This window comes from Vombatus ursinus, unplaced genomic scaffold, assembly GCF_900497805.2.
Source record: "Vombatus ursinus unplaced genomic scaffold, bare-nosed wombat genome assembly UNPS02012179.1, whole genome shotgun sequence".
In the NCBI taxonomy this organism is placed as follows: Eukaryota; Metazoa; Chordata; class Mammalia; order Diprotodontia; family Vombatidae; genus Vombatus; species Vombatus ursinus.
In genome coordinates, this window is record NW_020951957.1 from 374,676 (window position 1) to 396,943 (window position 22,268).

Here is a 22,268-nt window from a genome sequence, read left to right on the forward strand (position 1 = left end):
GGTATTAACTGAGGGGAAAAAATCTTCACAACAAATATCTCTTATAAAGGCCTAATATCCACAATAAAAAGAGATCATAGGGAGGAGGAAAGGTGGCAGAGTAGCAGGAAGCAATACAAGGAGGACTCTGCCAAAACAGACCTAGAATATGTACCAGACCAAATCCTAATGGGGAAATTTTTAAAGAAGAAGGGGAGGGGGGAGGGGGAGGAAGGGAAGCAAAAAATGTCACAGTGAGTCAATTTTCAAGCCCAGATCAACATCAGGAAATAGAAAGAAACAACTGCAAATACTAGGGATGAGACGGGGCAGGAGTATGCTGACATGAAACACTCAAGCCTTCAAGGCGAAAAAGAGAGCCTAGACTTATAACAACAGTAGTACCACAAGACCCAAAGCAAGGCACCACAGGTGCTAACTGTCAGTTTTATCACCCACAAATCCAGGGTTGAATGAGAAGGGGAACTGCAGAACCAGGGCAGGTTCTAGAGTAGAGAGCAGTGGAAGGCCTTAGGCAGTGTAGAGTAAGTTCAGAAGCAAGCAGCAGCAATGTAGCTCAGATCCCAGGATCTCAGTTGCACCTTCCAGTCTGTTCTGAAGCCTGAGAATGAATAACAAAGGCAAGATTCCGAGACTAAAGAGAAGTTTGTAGTTCTTTCACTCTGAAACATCAGAACTTCCAACCTGGCTGAAAGTGGTTGAGTTCACCAACAATCTACTATTGATCAGACTCAAATCCAGGCCAGGAGCTTACAGAGCTCTGACTGGGAGGAAGCAAAACTCTGCCCTGGATTAAACCACTTGAGAGCACTGAAAGCTAGCAGGTCCCCAGCTGAGTTGCTCCTGAGATTCTGCAACACAACACAATATTTCAAGAAAGCTGTAAAAGGACCATTTGAGACATTCCCTCAAGAAATGCATTGAGCCCAGGCCTAACATGAAGTCTGAAATCATGAAGTACACTGAAGAATGAGTCAAAAAAAAAAAAAAAGAGAGAGAGAGAGAAAGAAAAAAAAAGAGAATCCCACCACAAAAAGCCATTGTGGTGACAGGGATATATTCAAGACATAATGAACCCAGAAGAAAAGAATGATTCTAAAACATCTATAAGCCAAGCCTCAAAGAAAAACATGGCACAAAGTCAAATATTATTTCCTAGAAGAGATGAAATAAAGAGTTTAATTTTGTGTTTTTTGAGCATTAAAAATGTTTTCTTTTTTTTAATAAATAAAATGAGAGTACAAGAGAGAGAAGTTGGAAAGGAAATGAGAACTACAGAAGAATTGGAAAGAGAATTAACAGCTTGGCATAAGAGGTTCAAAACCATGCCCAATCAATAAACTTCCTGTAAATCTGAATGGACCAGAGAGAAGCCAATGACTCCATGAGACAACAAGAAATAGTGCAACAAAGTCAAAAGGCTGAAAAAAAAAAAATAGAAGAAACTATGAAGTATTTAATAGAAAAAAAACAAAAAAAAACAAAAAAAAATTTATGTAGAAAACATATCAAGGAAAATAGAAATGTAAAAATCATTGGACAACCTGAACACAATTACCAAAATAATAATAATAATAATAATAAAAAGAACCTAGATTTTCTATTTCAAGACATCTTAAAAGAAAACTGCTCATGGTCTTAGAACCAAAGAACAAATTGAAAATAGAACGAAACCACCAGTCACCTCCTGAAAGAAACTCCCAACCCAAATGTACAAAAATATTCATAACAGCTCTTTTTGTGGTAGCAAAAAATTGGAAATTGAGGGAATGCTCATCAATTGGGGAATGGCTGAACAAGTTGTGGTATATGAATATAATGGAATACTACTGTGCTATAAGAAATGATGAGCAGGCTGACTTCAGAAAAACCTGGAAAAACTTGCATGGATTGATGCTGAGTGAAGTGAGGTGAACCAGGAGAACGCTGTACACAGTAACAGCCACATTGTTCGATGACTAACTTTGATACTTAGCCCTTCTCAGCAATGCAAGGACCTAAGACATCTCCAAAGGTCTCATGATGGAAAAAGCTAACCACATCCAAAGAAATAACTATGAAGTTTGAATGCAGATTGAAGCATACTATTTGCTATTTTTTTTCTTCTGTTTTGTTTTGTTTCCTCTTTGTGATGGTTCCTCCTATTGGTTCTAATTCTTCCTTACAACATCACTAATATGAAAATGTTTAATAGGAATGTATATGTATAGCCTATATCAGATTGTGAGCCGTCTTGGGGAGGGAGGGTGGGAGGGGGAGAAAAATTTAAAACTCAAAAGCTTATGGGAGTGATTGTTGATAAATCAAAATAAATTAATAAATTAAAAAAAAAAGAAACTCAAAAATGAAAAGGTTCAGGTACATTATAACCGAAATTCAGAAATTCCAGGTCAAAGAAAAACAACGTAAGCAGTCAGAAAGAATTTAGGAACCAAGGAGCCACAGTCAGTGTTAGAAAAATCTGAAACAAAAATCTACTACAGGAGTGAGAGAAAGAAAGCCTTTATTATGCTTCTCAGGAGAAGTGGACACACCACACCCTAGCAGCACAAGAGCACTGATATAGAGGTAGAATCAACTTTTAAATGCTTAGTAAAATCCATACTCCTCCCAGCTGAGCCCAGGATTGGACCAGCTCATTGGAGTTACACTCTTCCTGAACCGCCCACCCCATGTTTCTCCATGTTCCTCCTTGTCATGCTAATTCATGCATTTCATGTTTAAAAATGGCAGCTATCTCCACCCTTGGGGTGTGTCAGTTAATATTCAATAAACTTATTAAGCAAGTGTAGTGGAGAAAACCCTTTGCCCAGTGCTTGACCTCCACAGGTTTCAATCGGTTTGGCCTCAAGGGCTCTTTCTTAAGGAACTAGTTGTTTGTAGAATGTTTGGAGCACTTTCTGATTGGTTGAGGGACTATCCACAAGATCTTGGAAGTCCTTCTCAGAATTCCCTTGTTCTGTTGTGGAAGCCTAACTTTAATACTTTCCCACAATCAGGATCACACATAATCCAGCAGCTATTACTCTAAAGGACCAGAAAGGTTGGAATAAAATATTCCAAAAGGCAAAGGATACAACCTTATAACCAAGAATAACTTAACCAGCAAAAGGGAACATAATCCTACAAGGGGGAAAATTGATCTTTCATGAAATAGATGACTTCCAAACATTCCTAATGAAAAGATCAAAGCTGTGTAGAAATTCTGAAGTTTAAACAAAGACATTAAAAGAAACACAAAAAGATAAACATCAATGAACAATGATAAAAGACTAAACAAAGATAAACTGCTTACATTTTAATACAGAAAAATAATATTTATGTCCCCTCTGAACTCTATCATCATTAGGGGTCACAAAGAGAGTCTAATTAGACAAGGCCTGGGAATAGTTCTGTTATGTCTTGATGACCTTAAGAATGGAAAGAGAAAAAGAAGACATTTGTAGGGGAGGGTTGAGCTACAGAGGAGGTTAAGGAAAATTATGTTACATAATCTGAGCACACCCAAAGACATGCACACAAATAAGGAGGAGGGGATGGGGGAGGGGGAAAACTTATTGACACTGGAACTTCACTTTCATCTGAACTGGTCAAAGGAGGAAAATAAACACACACACACACAGTTGGGTACAGAAATACATTTCACCCAACCCAGCATGGAAACAGGAGTGAAAGGAGAGGAGGTAAAAAGGAAAAGGGGGGGAGGGGAGATTAAGGGAGGGATTACTCCTAAATAAAACAAACTTTTAAGGATTTACAAAAATATTTATAGCTTTTTTGGAGGTGGTAAAATAGAAATCTGGGGGAATGCCCATAAATTGTGAAATGATTAAACAAGTTATGACATACAAATGTTCTGTAAGAAATCCAAAGGGGATGCCTTTGGAGAAACCTAGGAAGACTTGTATAAACTGATGAAAAGTGAAGTGGGCAGAGCCAAGAGAATAATTTATGCAATGATAACAATATGGTCAAGAGTCAAGAAAAACAACTCTGAAACATTAACTTTGATTAGTGTAATGATTAACCAAGATTCCAAAGGATTAATATTGAAACAAGCTATCCAGCTTCTGATAAGAGGCAGAATAAGACATTTTTGGGGACATGGACAATGTGAGAATTTGTTTTGATTTACCATATATGTTTGTAATGCGGATTTTGTTCTTTCATTCTCAATTTAAGGGAGAGGGAGGGTTAGAGTGGAAGGGAAAGAGTGTATATTTATGCTGAGTGAAAAAAATAAGCATTCACCCCAAAAAACAGAATGATAGCAAAGTGGATTAGAAAACAGAATCCAAAATGTTATTTATAAGAAACACTTTAAACATTAAGATTAACATGGTTAAAATAAGGGGCTAGGGCAAATTCTATTTTGCTTCAGCTGAAGTTTTAAAAAAAAGGCAAGAGTAACAAGATTTCAGACAAGGTAACTGCAAAAATATTATTAATTAAAAGAGATAAATGGGGAAAAATTGTGCTAAAAAGTACTATGACCATAAATTAATATCAATATAAAACATATTCACCAATTGGCTTAGCATCTAAATACCTCAAGTAAAAGTTAAATGAGAAGCAGATGGTAAAACTATAGTTGGGAACTTCAATGTACCCCTTTCAGACCTAGATAAATCAAATCAAAAAAATAAACAAGTTAAGGATCTGAATAGTATTTTAGAAAAGTTATACACAACAGACATGGTTATTACTGAATGAAAATAGAAAAGGAGTATGCATATTTCTCAACTGTACATGGCAACTTAGAAAAATTGATCATGTATTAAAACATAAAAACTTCACAAATGCAGAAAAGCAGAAATTTTAAACGTGCATTTTATGAATCAAAATGCAATGAAACTTAAATTCCATAAAGGGCTGCTGAAGATTAGTTAACTGGAGGCTAAGTAACTTAATCCTAAAAGTAAAAAGGTAGATCCAAGAACAAATCACAGAAAAATAAATGAATAATTTCATTAAAGAAAATGACAACAATAAGACAATGTATCAAATTGTGGGGGTGCAGCCAAAGCAGTACTTAGAAGAAAATATTTATCTTTAAACATTTTCATCAATAAGAGATCAAATAAATGGGGATGCCACTAAAACAAATTAGAAAAAACAAATTCATAAATACCAATTAAACTCAAAAACAGAACTCCTGATATATCAAAGAACAGATGAATAAAATTGGAAACAAAAATAACGCTGATCTAATTGTTCTTTACATCATGATTAATGGGAAAATATGTTTAATATGAATGTATAAGTAAAGCCTATATCAGATTGCATGCTGTATGAAGTGGGAGAGAAAATTTAAAACTCAAAATCTTGTGGAAGTGAATGTTGAAAACTAAAAATAAGTAATCAAGAAAAAAATAACACTGAATTAACATATAAAACCAGGAGTTATGGTGGGGTAGGGGTGGGGGGCAAATAATAAAACAAACCAAAAAAATGGGAAACTATGAAAAAAGGTAAAGTGATAACAAATGAAGAATAAATGAAATTATAAGAAACTACTTTTCCCAGTTATATTACAATAAAATTGACAATATAAATGAAATGGATATTTACAAAAAATATAAAATGCTCAGATAAATAAGACATAGAGAGGGCTTAAACATAAGAAAAATAAATCAAACAAACCATAAATGAGCTCACAAAGGGGGGGAGGGAGGAGACGGAGACAAGACTAGATGGATTAACAAGTGAATTTTAAAAGAACAATTAATTCCAATATAACAACAGCTTTTTGAGAAAAACAGGCAAAAGCTATGAGGCTGTCTCGAACTCAGCCTGATGCTCTCAGGTTCTCGGTCAACTGGTTCAAAGCCATGGACCCAGGTAAACCTTCCACAGGACAAGGACCGATGCCTTATCCAGAAGTGTATGCCCAATTCCGTCAATTCTCTCGACACTAGGGAATTGGGGAAAATTGTAGTTGCTTTTTGGTTCTCTGAGGCTTACTTACTCCCTTCCCTCTATACCCCTGAATCCTCCTTCATAGAGGTTACAGGGAAAAGTTAGAACAGCTAAAAATATCTTGGCAGATTCTGGAGGTTTTGTGATTGATCATTAAGGAGTTTTGAAACTCCTCCTTACAACCCTTGTCACTCCTTTCTCCCACTCACTTCCCTTGAGTCAAGAGGGTTATCTGATAACCCCTCTCATAGGAGAAGAGAGTTTCACCCTCTCCCCCTCAACTTTGATTTTGCCCTCCCCCACCTGGGGAAAGGAAGGAAAAGTGAGGGGCAGCAGCTACAGCGTGGGCCCCCCTGGCAATGGCCTTGGGTCCTGGGGCAACCTTTGCCTGGAAGCATCATCCAGGTTCAGCACAACCTGCTCAAGGTAAAGAAATTGGCCTCTGAACTTGGGTAAGCATGCTCTTTTAAATTTGTAGTTTTAACTGTTAATGATGAGATGTTGATTCTCTGTGTAAAGTAATTTGGAAATGAATTTAACAAAACTGAAGTCACCTGATTGGTAATGGGTTTGTTTCAAGTTTCAAATTGGTGAACTTTCTGTATCAGTTATGTCAAGCAACTTTTCACAATTTGGTTACTGCTACAATAATTTGGCTACTGTTGGTTATTGTTTTAAAGTGTAAACTAGCCAAAAAACTTGTTTGGGTTATGGCTTGCTGAGAATTTGCAAGTATATAGAAATAAATCTCTAATGACTGGCTTTTTACACCAGGACAAATTTAAGTTTGAGATATAAATCCTGGAAATGTTTCCTAAGCTGTAATTAATGAAACTTGTTGTGTGAGGTAAAAGCTCATAGAATTTTATTTTGAGTTGCCTGATGGATCATAATAATCCATTGATAATCAATAATCCACCATCTGAGAGAAATGCCATAAACTACTCAGAAAATGTGATACTGGTCGGAAGTCAGCATCGGGAAAAGATGAGAGGACAATTTTAGCCTCAGTCTAAGATGCGAGCCTTCTGGATCAGTTTCCCCGTTATGTTCCTTCGAAAAGGAATGTTACCCACATGGCTATTCCTGAGTCTGGCTACGAAGTGGATTTGATATTGCATGGTTGGAAAACTGAATTATCTGAATCCAGACCGAGCTAAGGATGTTTTATCCTCTCATATTTGGGCCCTAAATCTAGTCCCTGCTTTATATCTGGGCCCTGCAGTCTTTTCTGTCAGATTTGTGTCCTCCAGACTACAGGCCATTCACCTACAGTTGGAAGCAAACAGCGGGCACCAGACAAACCCCCCCCCATTGTTCCCTGGATGCAGTCTGTGCTTGGTTCTAGTCAACCTCCTCTTTGGGACCCTCTCCAGGCAGGGACAACTCTACACCCCTTGCCAGCAGGAAATAGTTTCAGAAGCCAAGACCTTCACCTCTTGCCCCAAAAGAATTTGGGTCCCATTTGTTTGAGGGGGGAATGATGAGGATGGGATCTAGACCCCAAAAAGGAAAAACCGACTTTCCCACATGGCCAAATTGGCGATCACGTGAGGTTATAAATTCCATCAACTGGCCTTTCATTGTGGCTACACTCAATCTCCCAATTCTGTTACCCTTAACCTAGGTTAGCCCTACCTCCCTATGACCCCAGGCCACTTCCCACCCTTAATCCTATCTGGGCTCCATTCTTCCTCAGCCAAGTGTCCCTGGAGTTCTATTACCTCGTAGACTACTTGGCCACTCCTAGATCCCTCCCATAGTCTTTCTGTATATAAGGACCATCTTGTCTCCATTAAGATGCTTAGTGGCTCAGATTCTTAAAATCTAGCCAATAGCTTACTAATGTTCAGACTCAAGAGTCTGTCCAATATGATGGATGTTCTAATAACCCTTGTCTTTGGTCTGAAAAAAAATTTTTTAAATAAAAAAATAATTAAAAAAAGACCCACCTGCACTAGAGGTGAAGCTGAACTGGTCCAACCATTATGAAAAGCAATTGGAAACTATGCCCACAAAGTTACTAAACTGTGCATATACACCCTTCGACACAATACCATTATGAGATCTATATTCAAAAAAGATTAAAGAAATAAGTACTTCACATGTACAAAAATATATATAGAGGCTCTTTTTTATGGCTGCAATTTGGTGAAGTTATAGTCTAGTCATTCTCAAAAGCAATTTGGAACTATGCCCCAAAAGTTCCTAACTTGTGCATACCTTTTGACTCAATGATACCACCACTAGGTTTATACTCCAAATAAGAGCATCCACATGTATGAAAATATTTACAGAAGTTCTTTTTGTGGTAGCAAAGAACTGGACACTAACAAGATGTCCATCAATTAGATAATGGCTGAAGAAACTATGGCATATGAATATGTCAATATTATTGTACTATAAGAAATGACCGAGAAATGTTTTGTTTTTGTTGTCTGAAATGAAATGTTTTCAGAGAAACCTGTTAAGAGTTATATGAACTGATATGAAGTAAAGCAACAGAAGCAGGAAAATAATTCATACAGTAACAACAATATCATAAAGATGAATGTCTTTGAAAGACCTGACAGCTCTAATATATTCAATTACCACGAAGATTTCAGAAGATTCATGGTGAAACACATTTTCCACACTTGCTGACAGTGTTAGCCTTAAGGTGTAGACTGAGATACATTTTTTTTTTTGACAAGACCAATGTAGGAATCTGTTCTGCGTGACAATGAAAGGACAAAGATATTTTTTTCTTCTTTTTCAAGAGAGGAAGGTATGTGTGGGAAGAAAGAGTAGAGTCTCATTATTTGAAAGAAAAAAAACATAAGGTTAAAAATAAAACAAAATGGCTACTCCAGATGATATTTAAGGTCCCTTTCTCTATGGTTCTATAGTGCCTTTTTCACAAAATCTAGACGAAGGAAAAGGCTAATGAAATCACAGCTGATCAAAAATCCCTTTTATATCCCTAACAATTTGAAGACTTCAAATTAGGAAGACTCCACTATTCTCAAGCAATCCATTCCTCATTGCAGAATTCTAATTGTTAGGAAGTTTTGTTTTATATCAAGGAATACATTCAATTCACAAAATAAATGTGGTTTTCTGTAAAAAACTACCCATTGTTCCTATTTTGTCCTTTGGGGAATAACAAAAAAAAAATTCAATCTCTCTTCTGCACAAAAATGCTTCAAAATTATGTGAAGATTACTATCAAAACCTCTGTTTTGACCTTTTTTCCCCCAGGCTAAATATCCCCAGTTCCCTTCAACAGTTCAATTTATCCTCCAATGGTCATGTTATCCAATCCTTTCACCATCCTCACACTCCTCTTCTGGAAATATTCTATAGAGTTATTCGTATCTTTCCTAAAAGATACCAAAAACTGAATACCATAGTACAGGCCATGGCATGCACGTACAACAAACAGTACAGCAGAAATAACACTCCTTCCTTTTGGACACTATGCATACTTTAATTCAGCCTAGGATGTTAGTTTTTTGAGCTGTCACATAAAAATGCTGACACATGTATATCGGTTGCAACCACTAAAATCCTTGAATCAACTGTCAATCCATACCTCCCCCATCCCATATGTTCATTTTTTTTTTAAATCCAAGAATATAATTTTCCATTTATCCTATCACACTTCACTTTACTAGATTAGGCCCACTGTCATCCAACAAGTTAGCTATGCCTCTTACATTCATATTAACTGCAAATTTGTCAATTATAAAATCTATATATGTCACCATTCAAGTCAAGGCAAGCACAGACTCCTAGGGAACTCCACTAGAGACTTCCCTACAAGGCAATGTGCATTAATGACAACCATGCGGATTGGGTTATTCAATCAGTTTTACACCCATCTAACTGATCTTTCCAGTTTGGCTGAAGCATAGTGGATACTTAAACAAATTTAAATTATTCCAGTTATAAATGTTAAATTCCAAATACCCTTCACTGAAGCTTTAAAATCTGTGCTGAGGGGCATCTAGGTGGCACAGTGCATAGAACTCCAGTCTTGGAGTCAGGAGGACCTGAGTTCAAATCCAGCCCCAGACATGTACAACACTTACTAGCTGTGTCACTCTGGGCAAGTCACTTAACCCCAATTGCCTCACCACCACCACCCCCCCCCCAAAAAGAAAAAAAAAAAGAAGTGAAACTCTCAGGATAGATTAAAGTAATCTATGACTTACTAAGGAGTTGCTTAAGCCAAACAGAAGTTAAATGACTTGCTGAGAGTCACAGAGCTAAGAAGGAGCAAAGTTTCCCTGAATCAAAACCCTGTACCTTTATCTATTACATCTTGCTGGTAGTAGTACACAAGCCAAAAAATTCATAATGTGCCATGCTATGTTCAGTGTCATTAAGTAGGTGTGATGTAGGTGGTAAACTAGCAAGGGTAATATGGAAAGAAAAATTACTTCTAGAATCTAAAAGTTAATCTGTTGCCTGAAAACATTACTACTTATAACTCAATTGAGATATTAATAATTCTAAATATGACTCCATACTTTAACAGATCTGTGATCTGATCCGTGTGTATCATCCCCTCCGTATCTGCCTTCTCATCTTGTATTATTCCTATTTTCCAAAGATCTTCCACAGAGGATTGATTCAAAGTCCTAGAACTTTCTTTTAGATCCACTGGGCCCTCTTCTCTTCTTCCTCTGTACCAATTCACTTGGTGATCTCATCAGCTCTCATGGATTTAATCTCTATGCTGATGATTCTCAAATCACCTCTTTGCTGACCTCCAATCTCACAATTTCCAATTGCTTTTCAGATATCTCAAACTGGATGTCCAGTACACATCTTAAACTCAACATATACAAAACGGTACTCATTATCTTCCCCCCACCCTCCTTTACTCCTACGTTCCCTGTTATCATAAAGGACAACACCATCCTTCCCAGTCCCTCAGACTCACAACCTAGGAGTCATCCTGGATTCCTCATTATCTCTTACCCATCCAATTCAAGCTGTTGCCAAGGCCTGTTGATTTCACCTTTGCAACAGCTCTCAAACACAACCCCTTCTCTCCTCTGACACTGCCACCTCTCTGGTGCAGGTCCTCATCACCTCACACCTTGATTACTGCAACAATTGCTGGAGGGCCTGCCTGCCTCAAGTCTCTCCTCACTCCAATCCATTCAGCCAGCAAACTGATTCCCCTAACCCTCTGTCCCCACCAAGTCACCACCCTATTCAATGAACTCCAGTGGCTCCCTATTACCTCCAGAATCAAATACAAAATCCTGGTTGGTATTCAAAGTCCTTCCTAACCAGCTCCCCTCCCCCATCCTGGTCTTTTTACACCTTTTCCCCCATGATGTACTCTTTGATCCAGTAACACTGGCCTCCCTGCTCTTCCTCAAACAAGACACTCTATCCCTTTGCTCTGGGCATTTTCTCTGGCTCATCTCCTCATTTCCACCCCCAGACTTCCCTGGCTTCCTTTAAGCCCCAACTAAAATCTCATCTTCTATAGGAGTCTTTCCCAGTCCTTCTTAATTTCTGTGCCTTCTCTCTCTTAATCAGTTCCTATTTATCCTGTACATAGCTTGACTGTACATATTTGTTTGCTTGCTATCTGTTCCATTAGATTGTGACCTCCTTGAGGGCTTCTTTTTGTACACCCAATGCTTAGCACAGTGCCTGACACACAGAAGTTACTTAATAAATATTTTTGGTGGCAGCTAGGTGGTGCAGTGGATAGAGCACTGGCCTTGGAGTCAAGAGGACCTCATCCACAATCTGGACTCAGACACTCTTGACATTTACTAGCTCTGTGACCCTGGGCAAGTCACTTAACCCCGACTGCCTCACCAAAAAGCAAAAATAAAAAAAAAGATCTTATATATTCCATGGGTATCAAAGAAACATTCAGGCTGTTTAATATGATATATAATTGGATCTCTCTTTTTATTAGATTGTCAATACTTTGGACATTCCAAAGGTCCAAATATTATCATTTGATTTTTTTTAAAAAAGTTGTAAAATATACAGTGAGATCTAAATCTTATTTACCACTTCATTTTATGTCAACACACTCAATTTTATATCAACACGCTTATTGTAGCTGACTTAGCAAAATTATGTCTAAAGGAAAGTAAATTATTATTTACCTATAATCCAACTAATATAAGCTAGAATAACTTTTTAAATCATAAAGACACTGAGCTTTTAAGATTGATTTTATTTTCAAGAGATACAGTAATCATGACAAGTTTTTTCATTCAAAAAAGCAAGTTCGACAAACTCAGAATACAATAATTTCTCACAGAAGTTTAACTGATTTAAATCAGCTGCTAGAACAAAAAAACTAAAAGACCCTAAAAAAAAAAGACCCTAAAAACTTCTATCAGCAAATACCTGACTTACTTGCCAAGCAGACAGAAGTGGAGGCCACTGTTCACACTGGTTTATAATATAAACTTGTTTGAAAAAGCTTATGAAGAATTGCCTGCCAAGATGGCCACATGAAGGCTTTCCAACTCCTCCACACCTACTCTAGCAAAAACCTGAACTTCCTACCAGACAGAAATAATATAAGAAATATAGTGAGCAATTACCCTAAGTAATTGCTGCCATCCTAGAAATGCACAAAACAGACACCGGTGCAGCTCATGGTCAATAGGAATGGAGAAGACAGGGCCAAAATAGAAAAATAAACCCAGTAAGCCTCCCAGCTCTACCAGAGAAGGACCAGTGACATGGCTGCCAGCTCTCTCTCTCTCTCTCTCGGCGAGGCAGGAACAGAGAGCCTCCCAAATAAAACCCCAGGGAGGGTTATCAATCCATAGCAAGACCCTTGGAGAGCAACAGCAAGCTCATAATGCAGTGTGCATCCGAAACTGTCACCCCAGGACTCCAACTTTGTGAGCAACCTGTCCTGAGATCATCATATAAGGAGGGCCTTGAATATACAGCACTTTGAACCTCAAAAGTCCAAACAGTACCTACAAGGGCTTAAGATTACACCCAAAAGCCCAGGAAGGTGCAGAGGCTGGCCCTGGCACAAAGGGCAGTTCAGGAACTAAAGCTGTAGAAATGAGTAAACCAAAGAAGACATCAACCAGGATGAAAAAAAAAAAAAAAAAAACTACTGCAAATCTAGAGATCCCCAAAAAGGAAAGAGTAACTCCATGATGACTACAAAGACTCAAATGGAAAAAAAAGATTTTCCATAAGGGTTATATGAATACCTAGAAGAAATTAAAATTCTTAAGAACTGGAAGAGGAAGTAGCTTAGAAGAGAAAGTAATAAACCTGAAAACTAAAACAGATCAAACAGAAATCAATGACTGAGAGCGCAAGAAATATTAGACCATAAAATACCTAACATAAAAAACAACTAAACTGGAAAACAGGTCAAAGATAGATAATTTAAGTAAATCACTGGACTTCCCCAAAACCATGATTTTTAAAAAGCCCAGACACTGTATTTCAGAAAATCATGCATAAAAACTGCCCATATCTAGAACAAGAGGACAAGTTAAAGATAAAAAGAATATACCATATATTGCCCACAAGGAACCTCAAAAGAAAAAGTCCCAGGAATGCTATAGCCAAAATTCAGAATTTCCTATCTACTTGGAGCCTGTCTACTGGCTGTTTCCTACTATCTACAAACATACCTGTGTCTCTCCCATCCTCAAAAAAAATCCTCACTTGATCCACCCATCCCCACTATCTATCATCCTATACCTTTTTGTCACTAGACTTTAGAAGGCCTTCTACATTAAGTGCCTCCATTTCCTCTCCTCTCACTGTTTTTAAACTTACAGTCTAGCTTCCTACCTCATTACTCAACAGAAACTGCTCTCTCCAAAGTTACTAATAATCTCCTGAGCCTTTTCTCAATCCTCATCATTCTTGACTTCTCCACAGTCTTTGACACACTAGTTCACCATTTCATTGATAGTCTCGTCTTTCTAGGTTTTCATAACAATACTCTATCCTTGTTCTCCTCTTACCTATCGGAATAATCTCTCTCAGTCTTGTTTGCTGGATCTTCATCTAGGTCGTATCTGCAAACCATCGGTGACCCCAGGTCTCTGTCCAGAGTCCTCTTAACTGTATATAACATTTCAGTTGGTGACCTTGGCTCCCAGGGATTCAATTACCATCTTTATGCTGATTATTCTCAAATCTACTTTCCAGCCCTATTTTCTCTGCTGACCTCAAGACAAGAATCTTCAATTGCCTATTGGATATCTCAAACTGGATGTCCTGTTCCATCCTAAACCCAGTATGTACAAAAGTGAATTCATTATCCCCCCCATGCCCTCCCTTTTGCCAAATTTCCTTATTAATGACTAGCTACCCAGGTTCCCAACCTAAATGTCATCCTCAAATTCATACTCTAACCCACTCCCATATCCTATTTGTTGTAAAAAGCCTGTTGATTTTACTTTTATAAAGTCCATTACACTCCCCTCCTCTTCTGATACTGTCACTACTCTGGTGCAGGCCTCTTAATCCCCTCATTCCCGCTGGTTGGTTGCCACAAGTCTTTCCCCATTCCAGGGCATTTTCCATTCAGCAGTCAAATCAATCTTGCTAAACCCAAATCTGACAATGACTCTTCCCTACTCAAATTCAAGTAGCTCCCTATTACCTTCTGGATTAAATACAAAAATTTTCTGTTATTCAAAGCCCTTCATAGCCTAGCTTCTTTCCCACCCCACCCCACTCCTACCTTTCCAGTCTTCTTACACCTTACACCCGATCCACCACAAATGTTGGGTTCCAGTGACACTGGCCTCCTTGCAAGACACTCTATCTATAGACTCTAGAGACCCGAGAAATGCTGTTCCCCATACATGCCCAGAACTGTCTCTTTCCTCATCACTGCCTCCTGGCTTCCTTCAAGTTTCAGCTAAAATCTCATGTTCTTTACGAAATGTATTCTAATCCCCCTTAATCCTAGTGCCTTCCCTCTGTTGATTATTTCCAATTTATCCCGTATACAGTATGTTTGTAATTGTTGGCATGCTGTTGCTCCCATAAGACCGCGACCCTTTTGAGAGCAGGGACTGTCTTTTGCCTTTCTTTGTATCCCTAGCACAGTCGCTGGTACAGAGCAGGGGCTTTAACAAACGTTTACTGAATAAGCATCCAGAATGAAGCAGCTCAAGTACCAAGGAACCACAAAATCATGACCAGTAAAAAAAAAAAAATCAGATGGATAAATACTATCTATTGCTTAGCCTGTGACAGATGTTCAACCTATAAATTTGTCCTTTCAGTATACATAACTGTGGCACACTAAGTTGGGTCTAGGGTTAAACAGAAGAGTAGGCTGGACTTTCCTGATAAAATTTCAATGTTCCTTTATTGATAGTCAAATACCTCCTCGAATCTAATACTAACACTCTACATAGTGTTAGATGGATACAACATATAGAATATAAGTGTCTCTAAAGAAGTGAAAATAATGATCAGATTGACAGCAACAAAGGGGTACCTGGTAGATGTGAAGATGCTACAATACACAACCAATAAGGAACTTCGAAGAACTGAAGTAAAAGACATCATTAGCAAAATATGTAATCAGAACAGGCTAGTCATATAATGAGGACAAGAGATAACAGGTGAACAGACCAACTGCTCCACTGGGACCCGTGAAATGTTAGAAAACAAGAAGGGCCTCCAGCATGTTGGGTGGATCCCAACAGCCAACTCATAGGAGGACATGAAAAAGAGTTGCACAGATCAAGCAGCTATGAAGAGGCTGAATCATTAGATGAAGCATTCAGACAAATGAAATCATATACCCATCTGAGTATAAGGAAGCTTCTCCTGGGACAGTCATGTACGAAGTACTTTAGCTAGAGACAGGAGCCTATGATGGAAAGAAGTGACATCCAAGAATTCAAAGGAGTTGAAGATATGCCTACAATGGGGCCTGACTGTGGACTCAGAGTTTCCAAGCCAGTTCAGAGTCTATCTATCTTTAACTCCCTCCGACATTCCTACATCACGGTAACCTTCCTTGAATGTCCAGCTTAAGTCCAACCACTTTCTTGAATCCTCTCAGTTTTAATACACAAGCAAAACTCCTTCTCCTATTTCCTGTTAGTCAAATGTTGATGAAGCGATACTATTGTGCCAAGCACTGTACTAAGTGCTAGGGATACGAATATAAAAAAGAAATTCAGTACCTGCCCTCAAGAAGGTTATAATCTAACAACACACAAAAGGAAGAAAAGGTATTGTCATGGGGGCATGGTGAAGTCCAATCCAAGTTTGTGGGAAGTGAAGAGTTGGTTAGCCAGGGAGTCCTCTTTAAATGGAAGCTGTGGGAAGATTTCTTTATCCTACCCTCCAGACCTTCAATCAGAGGGGCAGAGGGTACTAATAAGGTTATGAGTACTAAAGTTAATGAAATCTTGAAGGATGATGAGTTTCCTAGGAATGAGGTCTCCTGCAGGCATGATCATAATGGAGTCCACTCCCAGAGAATGCAACTAGTTAGAGATGAGCACTTAATGTCTATATCAAAGAATAGAAAAATTTTAATCATTTATTAAGGGTTTACTATGTGCTAGCACTGGAGGTACAAATAAGAAAAAGACAGTCCCTGCTCTCAAGGAATGTACAATCTAATAGGGGAAGATAATTTAATGTATATATAAATAGGTACATATTCAATACACACAGACTAAACAAAAGTGAGTTTTGTTTTGAACAACTTCCATCTAGTCTGGAGTCCAGCATGCAGGTCACTGCAGAAGATGAGGGCTAGATATGGAGATCTGTAGGGAGAGGATAACTGATACCATGGAAGGAGAAAGGGAGGGAAGAAAAGGGAGAGAAGACCCAGGTTAGCCACAAGGTAGGCCTGTGATTAAAAAACAGTATTTGTCTGTTTTTGTAGCTTAATACTTATGTAATTAAGAGAATGCTTTCCAAGACATTTTATTGTTACTGACAGGATCTCCAGATGTAGATTCCTTACTGCCAGATCTTAGACCCTCCTTATCTTACCTTTTGTCCTTATCTACCCTCCAGGTTAAAGTGGGCTTCAGTACCCTCTTGGACTGTTGGTGATTGGGGAGAATTTAGGACAACTAATACTTCTTCCAAGATGATTCCTTGCACAGAGATTCAGGGGCACCTCACATGCATGAGTGACAAGTCCCAGTCAAGTTCAATTTCAGGTGGCTAAAAGCTGCAAGCATTACAGCATCACTCCTGGCTCCTCTTCAATCCTGTTCAACAACCTAGCACTGAGGAGTTGAGAACTTCCTCCCAATTTTCCCCCTAACATCCTTTCCACCCAGCCCCTGATTTATTTGCAAAGGATTTTTCTACTTGTACCCTTGCAGTTACCTGGGGACATGAAGTTAAGTGATTTGCTAGCCCAGAGTCATAAATTCAGTATGTATAAGAGACAGTCTTCCTAACTCTCAGGTCAGTTCCCTGGCAATCATGGCATTCTGTCTCTTTCCCAAAGGATTTAATAAGGGCATCACTGTATACCCTTGTCTATATCCCCACCTAGATTATAGACCCTCTGAAGTGTAGGAAAAAGAACTGTCATATGTGTATCACCTTTGTATCAAAGGTTAAATTGTGTTAACTATCAGTTGAGTATCAGATACATTTCATTATAATCTATTAAAAATAGTCAATATTACAGAGAACCAGAAAAATTCAACAAAAATATCTTGATTTCTTATTTTGGAAGAATTTGTAGTTCTATAGTTCCTTTCTACTACATTTTTTAAAATTTCAGACCACTAAAAATAGATTATAGTACTGAAAATGTTTGCCAAATTGAACTGAAACTTTTGTGAATCTAAAGTGAAAAAAATAAACAGTAAATTTAGCTTAATATTACAAGATTTCAAATACTTAATAAATTCTTGTTGAATACATGAATGCTCAGTTCTTATTCAAAGTGTTTTTTAAAAGACTTGAAGTAAAAAACTTGTGTTTGTGTTTATGTAGGACAACACACAAACATTAACATTTAGGCTGATAGACACTTTTAACTGATAAATTTTAAAATCCAAATCAACTAAGTATCTTCCTGTATGCATTCAAGTCCTATTCTAATGCCTCATGATGGTGTGAAGGTGACCCCAAATTCTTGAAGGCTTTATAAGCAAAGCACAAGCTATGGCGGGCCCTGCACCAAGCTGGAAAACTTTCAAGGACAGCCCCTTTATGCTTTACTTACAACCAAGGACCAGCCTAATTAAGATCAAATAGGACCCTCACCAGATTTTTTTTTTCTGGCCAAAACAACTTCTAATAAGTTTACTAACTGCAGAGTACATAGGTGGAGGGGACTACCCACAAGCCATTTTAAAGTAGCTATTGATTCACCAAGCATTTAAAGAGCACCTATTGGCTGTTTAGCACAATTTATGGTATTTGACATCCTGATCCCATTATTGTTATCTTTTAAAATATTTAAGAATATAAATAAAATTCTACTAAATGTTCTATTATAGACAAGATTCTGTTAGAACCAGTGCCCAAAAACTATACAATTCCTGGAGAACTGGAGTTTTGTTGTAGACTACCGTGAAATAAGTTGGTCATCTATTGAGCTTTGTAAATCTATGCTGTTATAACTACTTAATACCATGCAATCAACTATGTTGGTTCTCTCTCCAAGGGCAAAGAAATTCCATAAAGGATTTACTTTCACTATCTGTAGTACATATTCTAAGAACTATATTCCCTTTACCTAAATTTAAAAAAAAAAAGCTTTCCCCATGCTTTCCTCTTTCTTTTTTTGCAAAAAAGAAAACTTTATTCCTTGCTCTTAAAACTAACCCAAATAAAATATTAATGCCATTTCATGAAAAGTATTAAATCTCTGACGGATGGATTTTTTTCCCCAAATAGGATAAAATCCAACTAAGTCTGTATTTTGCTTAGCTTTAATAACTTAAGTTTTCTTTTCACCTAGGAAACTCTAGATTACTAGAATTTATCACCTTTTACTTAAGCTCACCGTAACAGAATATTTTTACACCTTTCTTTTGTATGTAATCAGTTGCAGAATTCATATATTTTGAGCTGTTAAAAGAGTTTCACTGAAGCATTTACAGGTTTTGCCCCACAAATAATTTCACTCTTCTTTTTGCCTACTTTAAAAACAGGTTTATACATGCAAATAATCCTTATCACTGATAGCTAAGTAGTAAATAAATGACTTCTCAGTTCAGAATGTATAAGCTATGGTTCTTAAAAGTGCTAAGGCCCTTAGAGATCATTTCTTGTTTCTAGTCGAACACCCTAATTTCATTGAGGAAACCAAGGCTCAGAAAGTGAGAATGAACTGCTCAAGATGACAGGTAGTAAGCAACAGAGCTGTGATTCAAAACCAAGTTTTCCAAACCCATTGCTCTTGCCTCTACACCAAAGCTACCAGATTTGACTAAAGAAAATACCTGTAATTATGATACAATGTACAATACAAAAAAGTATGCTAACCATATCTGTCAACAGAAGCACCAATTTAAAATATTTCAAACTCGAAATGTCCTTTAACAACTCCGAACAGCATGTTGTACCCAAAATAAACATTATCCAGAACTCTATGAAGATACAGCTTAGAAAATTTGATTTTTATTTACAAAAAATAAAACTGTAAAATCCTCCTGCAACCAAAGACAAATTTGCTTAAAATTTCATGTCAAAATGTAAATACAGCCAGTTTTTTTCACTGGACAAATTATGTCAGAGTGACAGAAAGGGAAGACATGCCATACAGATATCCATTCAACTTATGGTTCAACTCTCTAGCTATACTTCATATCAAAGTTAGAACAAAAAGACGAGCTCACATCTCCAACAAAAGCACACTATTAATGGCCCAGGACCAGCCGTAACAAAATTTATTGCAGAAACCGTATACACATTTTATCATGAAACTTCAATCTGATATTAAAAACATCAACTATCTTCCTATTTGAGTCCAATTGTGAACAAATATCCATTTGACAAGAATGTTTTACTACAAGTCATTAGGAATGCCCATTTTTTCCGGGACTGAAAATCTGATCTACTAATGTTGCTCAACTTCCTAAAATTCCTATGAATTGACAAACTTGGATCAACTTTGAAACTCCAGACCACTAGAATGCATAATCCCACTAATCACCTCTTCTTTACTCTCAATGTAGAATAATTTTATAGCTTCCTACTATTTAGTGATTAAAACATCTCATAGCTTTCTGCCTAGGTATTTATACCTTCCTCAGGCATACCTTATAAATACAGCTAGGAAGCCCTGCGGTCAAAGTCATGCCCTGACACAAACTGAAAGTCACTTAAGTGCTTTAGGCACATAAGACTGTGTAAGTCATGGACCTGAATTGGTAAAGAGTCTTCCTCACATGAGAGTTCCCTATATCAATGCAAACACAAGTCTAATCCCTATTCCTATCCTTATAGACACTATGTCACAATATCAATCTAGGATCTAGATTCTAAGGTTCTTTCTTAATAGCATTTAACTACAACTTGTTTTTAAAAACCACAGTATTTCAGACGTGTGAATCATTTCAGCGTTAATCAAAGTTGCCACTCTGCAACTTTGACTGCATTTGATATTTAAGATCCAATTACACTTTAAAAGGATGAAAACTACTAATTCTGATTTGCTCCGATAGTACCAAAGACTAAAACAACTATGAGATGCTGAGAGCAGTTTTCCCACTGTTTTTCTACACAAACTACCTTGATCTCTTGCACAAATATAGGACTTCATCATACCAAATCTATGACTCGTTTTACCAGTTGCGATTTTTTGAAGATGATTTCCAGAGTACTACATTTTCCAGAGTTTAAAACATAAGAAATGGATTCTTAGTCTAAGTTAATATTTTCCTGCGGAGCAACTTACAATTAGTTACTGTGAAATCCTTTCATGGATAAAGTGTATGGGCATCGAAAGGGCAGGATCTCTATTCCATGCACACTACATGCCAGGTGAAAACGTGCTACAATGTAGTCATGGCATTGTAGCTACACATCATACTTTAAAAACCTAACAGAACTCTACAGACACCACCAGACACACTAATTTAGGAACGCAAATTGTTCACAACTGCAACGAGAAAATGCCTGAAAAGTTTGAGCAAATACTCATTACTAGAGTCTTTTCCTCTGCTCTACAGCTACGGAGTTTGTGTTTGGTATTTGGGCATACACACACATCTCATTCACAAGAAAAAGTCAACCTTACAACTAGAAGCTCCAAACTTTTTTTTTTCTTTCCTCCCGGACCGCCCCCTCCCGCCAGGCCCCACCTGGTCTCCACCTCCCGGGAAAGGGGACGGCAGAGCCGGGTCGCCAATATGCCGGCCCCTCGCCTGGGAAGCGGGAAGCGGGCGCAGCCCGGGGCGCGGCGGGCCGAGGGGGCCTGCTGCGGCTCGCTCCGGCGGGCCGGAGCGGGGGAACCGGTCCTCGAGCGGGCACAGGGGCCGCGGCCCCAGTGGGGTCGCAGCGAGTGAAGATTCAACTCGCTCTCAATGAATGAGGCGCCCGCCGCAGGGGCCCCGCACCCCCTGTCCGGGCCGCCCGCCTGGGCCTAGGCGGGGCGCGGGCAGGGCCGCAGGGGCGCGAGGCACGGACGCGAGGGGCGCGCGCGGGCCGGGGCGCGGCGGCCGCCGGGCGGCCAAGCGGGAATCGCGGCGGAGCCCGGACGCGGAGTCTGCACTCACCAGGATCCGCTTGAAGAGCGCGTTCTCCTTGGGCGGGAGGCTCACGGCCGGCATCGTCCCGGCTCCTCCCGCGGCTCCCGCCGCCGCCGCCGCCCGGGTTCGGTCGGGTCTGTCTGGGGCGCTGTGGGGGTGTGTGTGTGTGTGTCCGCCGCCGTCCCCCGGCTGCCTCCTCAGCCCCGAGCGCCCGCTGCCGCCGCCGCGCTGTGGCGCCCGCCCGCCTGCTGGCCTGGCTCGCTCTCCGCCGCTTTTCTCTTCCTTTCCCTGTTCCTGCCGCCGCCGCCGCCGCCGCCGCCGCCTCCCCCCGGCGGGTCCCCGTCGGCGGTTCACGTGGTAACTGAACAGACCGACAGAGGTAGCCAAAATGGCGGACGCGGAGGGCTTTCCCACCCGGGTCACACCTCGTAGCGCGCAGGCGCCGTGACCTCCTTTCCCCTCTCGTCCCCTCCCCTTCCTATCCTTCCTAGTCCTCGCCTCCAGTCCCGCCCAGAGCCCTTGAGAGGTGTTGGTTGAGCTGCTGCGGCCCAGGAGCCGAGCGGGGCGGGGCGTGCCTGCCCTTCCTCCCCGAAGTGCAGAACTCTCTCCCCTCCCCCTCCCGCCGCTTCTCCTGCCAGGCTAGCTTGAGTGTCAGTGAGCTGCCTGCCTGCCCCAAACTTG

The 22,268-nt window shown here is 39.3% G+C and overlaps 1 protein-coding gene across 1 annotated transcript in view; it reads right to left on the bottom strand.

The window, feature by feature from the left end:
- The window catches only part of NAA15 (N(alpha)-acetyltransferase 15, NatA auxiliary subunit), an 87,528-nt gene extending 65,802 nt beyond the window's left edge, over positions 1-21,726 (bottom strand). Inside the window, exon 1 of the mRNA XM_027857544.1 lies at positions 21,615-21,726. Coding sequence (XP_027713345.1) covers positions 21,615-21,668 — 54 coding nt within the window. The 5' untranslated portion in view covers positions 21,669-21,726. The remainder of the gene's footprint in view (positions 1-21,614) is intronic.
- Between the last annotated feature and the right edge of the window lie 542 nt (positions 21,727-22,268).